At 39.0% G+C, this 11,446-nt stretch overlaps 1 protein-coding gene across 1 annotated transcript in view; it reads right to left on the bottom strand.

The window, feature by feature from the left end:
• The window catches only part of RAD52 (RAD52 homolog (S. cerevisiae)), a 24,554-nt gene extending 13,693 nt beyond the window's left edge, over nt 1-10,861 (bottom strand). The window contains exons 1-6 of the mRNA XM_006891325.1: nt 10,775-10,861; nt 9,436-9,537; nt 7,951-8,044; nt 4,914-4,981; nt 3,125-3,243; nt 2,118-2,193 (exon numbers count right to left, since the gene is read on the bottom strand). Of these exons, the coding sequence (XP_006891387.1) occupies nt 2,118-2,193; nt 3,125-3,243; nt 4,914-4,981; nt 7,951-8,044; nt 9,436-9,537; nt 10,775-10,861 (546 nt within the window). The remainder of the gene's footprint in view (nt 1-2,117; nt 2,194-3,124; nt 3,244-4,913; nt 4,982-7,950; nt 8,045-9,435; nt 9,538-10,774) is intronic.
• Nucleotides 10,862-11,446: the final 585 nt, after the last annotated feature.

Raw genomic sequence — 11,446 nt, 5'->3', positions numbered from 1 at the left:
CATGGCAATGCGCCTTTTAATTTCCTGGCTGCTGGTGCCAAGACTGTTGACTGTGGAGCCAAGCAAACTAAAGCTGTGTACAATCTCAATCTCTTCACCAAGAACATTATTTTGTCATATTCTTCTTTATTAATAAAGATCTGACAAAAAAAAGAATCTGTCTTTGGTTTTGACATAAGACAAATGGTCTATGAAGTATGATTTGAATCCTTCCTTGGAAGCTGGATGCATTTGATGCTACCTCCTTATCCATGTTTTCATGAACATGATCTCTATAAAGGCCTCCACCTTTCTGTCAGGACTGCCAGCTCCTGCAGATATAGCACTGGATATGTACTGGGTGTTCTGTAGCACAGGGAAGTGTCATTTAAATGAGAAGAAAACAATTTGGAAAGCACTAATTTAAACTACCAGTCATGGCTGCCGGGAGCCTCATGACTGGGGTAGTTCCCAATTTCACCACATGAAAAATGGGGATCATGGGCTTCATGGCACATACCAATTAGTCTGACAGCCAGATTGTGAGCAGTACAAAAACTAGGAACTTTCTTATTTAGGAAGTCTTCTTCCTTAACTCATAATATTGATGCTGGTAGAATCACTGAACAGGAGGCACAGAGATGACTAAGTTTTCATTTTAATAAAGATATCCTGGAAGCTATCATGTAGGTATCCTATCGACAGTGAAAAGTAAATGACTAAAAAGAAACAGAGCTTTGGAAAAAACGTTATGATTGTCCAAGCCATGAGCTGCCATAAATCTAGAACAGTAAGAGCTCTCATTTATTGCAGTGTGGAAACATAAGTCAGTCCAAGAACAGTGAAAAACTGGAACAATCTACTGACACTAAGCATAAAACTATAGTATGACTTAAAAAGTCTCAAGATAAATGGCAGGTATCAGGAATGTTACAGCAGCCCTATTCAAAAAGGACAAAAGCTAAAGAAAAAACCCAAAAGTCTAATAAGGACATAATGGAAAAATAAATTTGGATATATTTATCCAATAGCAAGTTATAGAGCAGTGAAAACACTGCACAACATACAAATCTCATAATCATGCCGAAAGACAGGCCAGCGACAGAAAAATTACCTATCTTATTCAAGGTGGTTTTCCCTGGTCATGGCACAGCAGCACGAGGTAGTGACCACAGATCCATAGGGATCTCTAGACTATTTCTTCACACAGTCACCAGTTATATGGCTATGTCTGGTTTCAAAATTTTCTGAATATTTATGATACGTGGACATATCTGAATGTCTATGTGCTCTTTTTAAATACTTCGATGTATTTAAAGTACAAACTATTTAATTCCTTTGATATAAGGTGCAAAAACAGGGGGAAAAGGCTAGAAATCAGAATAGAAAAGCTAGGACAGTGGTTACTTTGAAAAAAGAAAAAAAAAAAAAAGACAGTGCCTGAGTGGGGCAGGAGAGTGTTCTGAGAAGGCTGTTAGTGTTCTGTTTCCTTATCCGGGCACAAACCAGCCACGTTCGTGCAGGAATTCATCAGGCTATGCTCCTAGGATCTGTGCAGTCTTCTGCGTGTATGCTGTGACGCTCATTTTTTTTTTAAAAAAAAGACGTTTTGACAAATTCCAGTTGACATGCAACCCTACTTCAGGGCTCTATAAAAATATAACCCCTCAGATGGAGCATGGAGGATTCTACGTTGGGAGGCAGCACCGCACAGATGTCCCAGAATGCCCAGAGAAGGCAGCCACTGTGTGAAGCACTGACAGATACAAGGAAGAACTAAGCCTTTAAGACCGAAGGCCTAAAAGAAAAAGCAAGAAAGTGTGAGCAGGTGAGGTGCTGAGGGTTTCTAAGAAATCTCAGAGTGATGTGGAGGGCCTTATGCTTTTTGAAGGAATTTTCACATACTATTTTGTGTGTATGAGACACCTTTTCTAGGTCTCAGTTTTGTCATGTGTAAAGTGAGGGGACTGATTCCTGCTAGCTCCGACATTGCAAGGTCTTAAATATACTCTTCAGGTCCTCCAGACAGCTGAGTCCACTCTTCTTCCCTTTCCCCCAAATCTCTCCCCTCCAAACACTCAACCCACAATGGGTGAGAATTAGACAATCTTAAATCCATTCATCTGTTTTTGGCATACCTGGCGTGGAAGCTTATTTAGTGACCTCAGATAGTCTTTGTCCAAAATACAATTTCCCAGTGCATTTCCAAAACTCCTAAGGGTAAGGACAAAAGTGAAACTAGGTTAAGAATTGTTGCATCTAAATGTCAAGAGAGTAATTATAAGCTTTGTACAAGTGGCTTCTCAACTGCAGCATAGGAAATGGACCCTGTTTAGCACTCAATAAATGTTTACTAATCATCGGTCATGTCCCGACTCTGTATTAGGTGCTGAGACTACAACAGTGAGCTTTCAGACAAAAACCTCTTTCTAAGAGAGGCAATGTACATGAAAAGACCAAAGAATGATTAACAAAACCCCATTAGCCATTTTCTGACGTGGAACACAAATTCCAGAGCAGAGATACTGTTTTCCCCCTACCAGAAACTGTGGGTTATACACTTGAGGGCTGGTGAAAGAGGGGTTCGTTCAATGGTACATTTTTTTTTCATGGCCACATTTCTTAATTTGGAGAATAGGGACACCTCCATGAGAAACAATAATGAAAATTTCAGTGCATGTTTATACACATTTTTCAAGCAATTCAATTCACTTCAGCTCTCTAAAGGCTTGATGATGGCCACTAAAAAAGGTTTAAGACCTCTTCTCTATCAAACTATGTTACATATACACAACGGAGAATTATTTAAGTGTATTAAAGAGAATAAGGAAGCTATGTACTCCTGGGGAGACACTTCCAGGGTGCACTACTGAGTAGGGAGGGGGAAAAGCCAGAACAGTTACGAAAGAGAAAAAAAATTCTGCCACTTAAAATGGATGAGCTAAGGATAAACACTGAGGGAAACACTAAAGGAAATGGGGAAGAACGTCTAGTACCAGAGTGGAAGAGACTATCATTTTTAAATCCTATTTTGTATTTTGATGCTTGAATCGCATAAACACTTTTCCCTACCAGAAAACAAAAAAACAAACTGCTTTGAAGTAAGAGTTGAAACGAAGGAGGAAACTTCAGCCCTTCTGCTTACCTGAGTGCTCGCTTCAGCCCATCGGTCACTGCCTCCTTTCTGGCCTTCTCCAGGGACAAGGCCTTTGACTTGAGGCCCTCACTAACACCATAACCCACATCTTCATGATACGATCCATCCTGGGTTAGAAAAGGAGTTATTTCTAACATTAAAACCTCAAGCAGCAGCTTTTAAAAAAGGCTGTACACATGCCCAGTGGCCTTGCTAAAGGGTCCATGGGCATAGAGAGCTTTACCTGTGTAAAGGAATGGCATTCTAGAACTCCATCTTGATTACTTCTAGACCTGTCCAGAAATGTGCCTGTGATGAGGCCTGTTCTCCTTTCTCACCTCCTCTTTCCCTTAAAATCATACCAAACCTTATAAAGACATATTATGCTAAGGTACAAAAACTTACAAGATACAAGAGGCATAATTTTAAATCTCACATCTAAAATTGAAGAGTCGATTCTTAGGCAAGTCAGGTTTCCATTTCTTGGTTTTCCACAAAATTGAGGGCAAACCTAATCAGGCTTTTAGGGGGCAGGAAAATGTCATTTTCAGTGATAGCATTTATGAATTTAATAAAACTCAGAAAACAGTCAAAGGAATGAGTAGTACTAGTGTAGCAAAATACTTTTGCAGTCCCACCTACCTATGTATATGAACAAAACATTTCAGTAATACTTGTTAAAATAAGAAATCAGAAAATAGTTAATGATAAATGTTCATTCTAGAGACAAGTAATGGTTCAAATATAAATTTTACAAACTAATGGGGAAAGACAGCACCATATATCTCACTTAATACATATATGTTCCAACACCAAGAACACACTAGAACAATCAAATATACAAGATCATAAGTGCTATACTGGCCAACAGTAAAGCTCAAGAGGCAAGAAGAGATAGAAAAGAAAAATGGAAACTAGAAACACTGGCAGGAAGTGGCTTGTCAGGATTGTAATTACTGTCAATAAAACATAAAATAGATGAATTGATGAATGGAGGAGTGATTTGTTCAGAAAATTTTCATTCAAATCACAATAAAAAAATTTTAAAAATGAAATACATTATCCATAAAATTCTCACTTTTAATAATCATCAAAATCAATATATTTGCGTTGTCTTTTCAATAGAAGCTCAATTATCTGATCAATTGTGTTAATAGTAACTGTAATAATAATTCAAACCCAAAGAAAATTTTTTAAATATTTAGACCATTAAAGTCACTGTAAACCTCAAAAAAATTTGTTTACTCACACACACATAAAGGTAGAAAAATTGGATATGGTATCAAAGACTTTCAATCCTAAATATATATTAAGATAAAAACCAGTGGGAAAGTAGGATAGAAATATGCATTCAGATAAAGAAGTAATCATATCAAATTTCTGAGTACTACCAGCTTACTCATGTATTTTCTTAACTAGATCACCACAATATTTCTTTCCTTGTCATATTTATGTTATACATTTAAATGTCACAAATTGTTTTTAAAATTTCAAAGTTTACAATATGCCAAAAAAAATTTACTTTGAAATTACTTTCATTTTTTAATGAAAATTTTTAAATGTCAACTTAAAAATGTTTAAGGATGACAAGAGTTCTTCAAAATTCCTTTATGGGACACATGGGTAAAAATGTTTAAACACTACCATGCTAAAGAAGACTGGCTGAATCATCACTCTTGGCTAAGGCCCGAGGATCTAACTTTCTAGTTGTGCCATGGTCTGGAGCCTTCCCCACCCACTCACTTCCTCCCACTGCCAACAGAGTCTCCCAGGCAGCCCGACTACTCCATTTCCTTACCTTCAATTGGACCTTCACAAATGCACAGACTCCCACGTAGAACCTGCCATTGTTGAGATCAACAAAATCTAGAAGTAGAAGAGTATCAGATGAACAGACTGCTGCTGCTGCTGTTGCTGTTAGATGTCATCAAGTCAACTACAACTCATTGCATCCCCATAAACAACAGATCTAAACTCTATCCTATCTTGTGCCAACCCAGTCCTCTTTGCCACACTAGAAGCCATTATAATGGTAACTGTGTCAGTTAATCTTGTTGAGTCTTCCCCTCCTTTGCTGACCCACAACTTTTCTGAGCACACATTTTTCCAAGGACTGGCCTCTCCTAACAACGTGCCCAAAATATGTGAAATGAAGTGTCATCATTCTTCGCTCTAAGGAGCACTCTAGCTGCACCTTCTCTGAGACATATTTGTTTGGGCTTCACTCATATTTCTCCTGTTGATGTTGATTGCCTTTGAGTCAAGCATGACTCGTAGCGACCGTATGAAGAAAAAGCCTGAAGCCCCTCTACAACTATCAATATTTATCAAAGTTGATGGAATTTCTAGAGGCATATTATTTAGGAAGTGGATGCCACTCCTGTTTCCAAATACATCTTATCCACAAAATACTACTGTTAGAAATTAGACCATACCAAACAAGAGGAATGAGAAGTCACCTGTGGAGTAGTGGCTTAACTATTCATAATGGCTTTCCTGAGCCACTGCCTTTGACCTTCGCCACATGGCTAAGCAGGAACACACAAACAGGAAGTTTTAGTCTATTCATGAAGGGACCGGCTAGTCTGGTCATTCTTTTAGCTTTAAACAGAGCAAGTCCAATGGCAGAAATTGGGTATCTCACTACCAACAAGAAAGAAGACACAGAAAATACAGTGCAAGATCTTCAGGGTCAGAGATTCCTGCACCACTCAGATGAGGACTGCCACAGGAGCGACAGCAGTCACAGCAGAGAACCAGAGACCCAACATTAGACAGAGCCCGTCTGAGATGAGGCCTGCAGGGTCAAGAGTTTACTGTTCAAAATTAGTTTCCTACCCACAGACTTAAGACTTTCATTCCATGAGTACAAAAACAGGTTATTCAGAAGGTAATTATTATGAGCCTGGCCAGTTTTCCCCCATTTCATCAAGTTAAAATGAGCAGATTTAGCAGTGAATGCAAAAATTTCACTATCAGCACTGAAGAGAAGGCAGGAAGGTCAGAACATGTTCTTTGGGCCAAAGATTCCTGCATAGACAGAAGGGATCTACATTAAAGCAGCAGCAGCCTCCACAGAAAATCAGAAACCAATATGAGACAGCAATGATATGGGATTGTTGCCCCTCAGTGCCAGAGCCAGAGCCAGCAGCGTTCATCTCAAGCTTGCTGGAGGACTGAGGGAAGACAACATAATTGGCAGGATTAAAGAGATTTTATAACACTGGCCTAAGCTGTCAGGCTGGAGGTCAAAACTCCTGTGAGCACACTTAAGAGGCTACCTGGACTAAGGAATTGTATCCTGCTACCAACCACAACTGTTACTTGCCAACTTCCCTAAAAAAATTCATTAATACTAAGTATGGTTCTAGGTGGTCACTGCAATGGATTGAGGACCCAGTAGAGCAGGAAGAAACTAGCAGAAGGAGTGTAGGAGACTATGTTTGACTTTAGAGAAACTGGTTCTCTGTGGATGCTGTTGATGGGGATATTTCCCCTTTGTGAAGTTAGTAGAGGTTAGATACAGCCATTCTCATGCTGCCTACATTCTTTTTACACTGCCCCACAGAGGTAGACCAGGGGCCTTTGCCCAAGCTTGCTGGAGGACTAAGGGATAGAATCCATACTTGGCAGGACTGGTGGCCTAGCAGTTAAGGAGTTGTGCTGCCAACCCAAAAGGCAGTTGGTTCAAATCTATCACCTGCTCTGTGGCAGAAAGATGGGCAATCTCTTCTCAAAAAAAAACAAAACAAAAAAACTGACTAGAGGGTTAACTATGAGTTGCTTCTCACTCAATGGTAATGAGTGGTTATTGTAATGTAGGGGTCAAAAATAAAACAAAAAACCAACAGTAACTACTGCAGTTAAGGAAAGTCAAGTAAGGTAATTCATATGTTATTTTAAAAAGGAAAAAGACAAACAGGTAAAGAGTGAGGGATTTGGGGACAATCAATATGGCAGCTCCTCCCCAGACTCAAGAAGGTTCTATCTTACAGAAAGAGCTACACAAGTCACAAAATTGAAGTTTTATTTACATCAAAGTCCTAAAAGGGAGTGCTCATACATTTTTCTCCTTGGTTTCTTTGATAAGAGACCTTCTGATATGGGCAACAAACCTGTATCTACATTTTATCAGAGACACAAGACATTCAGACACAGGAAAGAAGAATTCACCATAGGTGTTACTAAGGGGAAACTGAGAACCAGGAGAATTCCTTTAGCCCAGGTGGCGGCGGGGATGGATGGCAGTATTAATGGAGAAGCCCTCAAGTCCCTTTTGTTCTTTAAGGGTACTTTTCTTTAAAGATACTAATACTATATGTGCATTATAATAAAGGATTTTTATTACGAAGGTAGGGTGAAACTCAGAAACAGCAGGTTTCTGCAAATTGACTTTTGGAACTGGGGATAGGACTTTTATAATCAGATCAATTCTCTACATGGCACACACACTGCAGAATGCTTTCCTCTGGTTTAAGATGCTGTCAAGAGAACATTGGTAACACTGACCTAAAACTGTAAGGCTGAAAGTTTAAGGGCATGCAAGCAAAAAAGCTGTCCTTGTCCTGAGTGAAATGGTATCGTGTTGTCAACCTGAGTTGAAAGCTGTTAACTTCCCTAATAAACTCCATAATTGTGGTTCTTCTGTGAGGTCTGTGTAGCTATTGCAAAAGATTTCATATGCAGGAGTAGAGCTTCTAATCTCTTATGGAATCTGGTTTTGTATTGTGGGTGTTAATAAGAATAAATCCCCTGTGGAGTGAGTAGAGGTCAGATGCTGCCAAACTCATGCCATCCTCACTTTTTACATCCCTGTTGCCCAGAAATATACTCACCCACATTCTGCTGTGTAACAGAATGCGCCCAGCCATTGTAACCAAACATCTCATTGGCCAGATTAATTACTCTGTGACCCTCAATGTAGCACACCTGAGGAAAAGTTAGAGAACAAAAGGCTGTATTAAAATTCAAGGGCAAAACTGCCTTTGAAAGGTATGGCTCTCAGACTGACATATTTTATGAAACATATTGAAATTAAATTAGAAGCAAATGTTGCTGTTCTTAGATACCTAACACAGAGTTCACTCCAACTTACAGTGCCCCTAAATACAACAATCAAACTTTGCCCTATCAGGACCATCTACTGTGTTTAAGTCCACTGTTAAAGTCACTCTGTCAGTCCATCTCATTGGGGAACTTCCTCTCCTTTACTGACCCTCTACTTTCCAATCCAATCATGATGTCTTTCCCCAAGGTCCAAGGTCTTCTGAAAGTATGTCCAAAGTATGCAAAGACCCCTAGCTACAATTCTAAGCCAAATTTCTTTGTTCTTTTGGTAGTCCATGATGTGTTCAATATTTTCTGCCAATACCACAATTCAGAGGCATCAATTCTTCTTTGAGGTTCCTTATTGTCCAATTTCATATGTATATGGAACAAGTGAAAATATCATGGCTTTGTTAGGTACATCTTAATCTTTAAAGTGACAGCCTTATTTTTTAGCACTTTATAAAGGTCCTTCAAATAGTTTTAATTTGCTGCTACCATAAATGTAGATTACAGAAAACTCACTGCTGTCAAGTCAGTATCAACTCATAGCTGGCAGTCTAGCTGGTTTTCAAAAGCTGTGAATCACACAGCAGGAGATTGCCCTTCATTCTGTCACAGAAAAGCTGGTGGATTCAAACTGCTGACCTTTGGGCTGAGGGTGCAACTCCCTAGTGACTAGGCCACCAAAGCTCCAAGTAAAATTAAATCAGTGACAACTTAAATCTTTTCTCCACTTAATAGAATGTTGCCTATTAGTCCAGTTGTGAGGATTTTTGTTTCCTGATATTGGTATGTAATCCACACTGAAGTTTGGAGTCTTTGGTCTTCTGTTATGAGTTATACTGCTAACTGAAAAGTCAGCAGTTCAAGTCCACCAGCTACTTTGGATGAAAAAGAGGAGACAGTTGCCTCCCATAAAGATTTACAGCCTGGAAAATTTGGGATTGTTGTTACAAGTTGGAATCAACTAAATGGCAATGAAGTATTGGTTTTAGAAGCAAATAGAATTAAAATCTTTTTTTAAAGATGGTATAAAACATGAAGGATGGCAAGCACACAAATCTTAAAACAACGCTTGGGCTACTTTACTTTAGCTGACAGTGAAGACAAGAGCTCATCCTATTCCCTCCCAGAGACCATGCACCAGACTAAACCCAGCAACAGTGAACAAGACATTTTCTGAATCCCTGAGGACCCAGAGGAAAAGTAAAAATGATCATCTAAGTAGTCCTAGATGACTGCCCACTGTCCAGGCATGTGATTTCTCCTACCTTCTGGCCTCCTCCAGCCATGCGGCTACTAATATATTCTGGGCCAAGCCTCTGCCTCAGGGCATTCTGGATAGCCTGGTACTCTTCTGCTGTGTATTGACACTATAATAGAGAAAGAAAATGTTAAATTGACATTTCCATCACTCTTTACGTAAGACTTCAACTTTTTAGTCTCAAGACCCTTTTAGATTCTTAAAAAGTACTGAGGGCCACAACAAGCTTATCTTCATATTGATTTTATCTATCAATTATCTATCAAATTAGGAATGAAAACAGACATTTTTAAAGCATACATTCAATTAGCCACGAGATTACATGTCATGAAGTCTCTGGAAAACCCCACTGTATCCTTGTAAGAAAATGAGAGTCAAAATATCACATGGTATTTTCATATTACTCTGAAAATAACTGAAATTATGGACTCTGAAAGGGTCTTGTGTATCCCAAGAAGTCCCTAACTATATTGTTCGGACCACTGCTTCAGATATTATTACCATCCTTATAAAACTTTCTCAAGCTGGAAACAAGAAAGTAAGAGTTTCTGTGTGTGGCATTTATGTAGGAAAAGGGGGGGGGGGAAGAAAGGGAAATATAATAGAAAGTCTTGCTTCCATTTATCCTTTCCAAATTTGTCTTCCTTATTCAACAACTTCATGTAGATAAATACCTATTTATCCACCTGTTGCTTTCATTCATGTTCCCTAGTTATTTTTCCTCTTGCCTTAGTTAAGTGAAATGAACATTCACCAGCAAATCTCTGGTAGACACAAAGAAAGAATTTGGGCAGATGATGTAATATTCCCTTCTATGTGCTCTGGATATCTCTACAAAGATTCCAGTAACTTTGGCTATCACAATCCCCAAAGTGAACTGAGCGGCATGTGTTGCTGTTAGGTGCCGGTGTCAATGATGACTCACACCGACCCTGCAACAAGAGATCTGAACCCTGCTCTATCCTGCACCCTCCTGCTCACCTCTGACATGCGCAAGCCCACTGTTCTAGTCACTGTGCCAATCCATCTTGTAGAGGGTCTTTCTTTTTCTGATGCTCCACAGAGATGGGGAACTTTTCACATATAGTCTGTATTTCCATTTACATTTAAATGAGTATTTATAAGAAGTATTTAACACTAAATGTAATTTTTAATCCTACCAGCTTTATGATGCTCAAGTTCAAAAATGCCCTCAGAGTTTATCAGTGACCCCCAAATAGTGCATCTAAAGGAAAACCCACTAATACTATATTTCTTAAACATATGTATAATGATCCCCTATAAATTGCTTCCACATACATTGTCTCACTTAGCTTTATGTTTTCCAAATACAAAGAAATCATTACCTGTCCAAAGCATAATACAGAGTTGCCAGCAGCAAAAGAATGTCGGCTGTCACGGCTTCCAGGAACTGCTTCCTCAATACCAGACATGCTGATTTTGGTTGACCTTTATGTAAACACAAAATGAACAAAAGAGCTCAAAAAATGCTAAAGATTAAAGGCAAGAACTTCCAGTAGAATTCAGATAAAACATTCCTATGTAATACCCTATGAGTGATTTTATTTATACATGTATAAACATTGACTCAAAGACTAAGCTCTTCAGCACTACATGATAGCTTGTCAAGCTCTGAAAATCCTCTAGAGTCTATCTCTTCCACTTCGTTAATCTTTTTCTATTATGGTGGTGCTATTTAAGATGTGTTCACAATCATTTATAATGGAAAAATTAAAATTACAAACTCTTTAAGGAAATAATCAGCTCATCGTTAACCTATTCTCTGTGTAAGCAAATCTCACTTCTTGTTGTTGTTGTTAGGTGCCAACTCTTAGCGACCCTATGAACAAAGATCTGAACCCAGTCCTGTCCTGCACCATCCTCACACTTCCTGACACAAAAGAGCCCACTGCAGCAGTCACCTTGTCAGTCCACCTGCTTGAGGGTTTTCCTCTCCTTTGCCGACCCTATACCCTTCCCAAAATCATGTCCTTCTCAAAGGAATTGCACTTCCTAGC

The sequence above is a fragment of the Elephantulus edwardii genome, unplaced genomic scaffold (assembly GCF_000299155.1).
Source record: "Elephantulus edwardii isolate Elephantulus edwardi_28Jun2011 unplaced genomic scaffold, EleEdw1.0 scaffold00096, whole genome shotgun sequence".
Taxonomy (NCBI): Eukaryota; Metazoa; Chordata; class Mammalia; order Macroscelidea; family Macroscelididae; genus Elephantulus; species Elephantulus edwardii.
The sequence above is the reverse complement of the archived record's forward strand: the minus strand, read 5'-3'. Positions and strand labels throughout refer to the sequence as shown.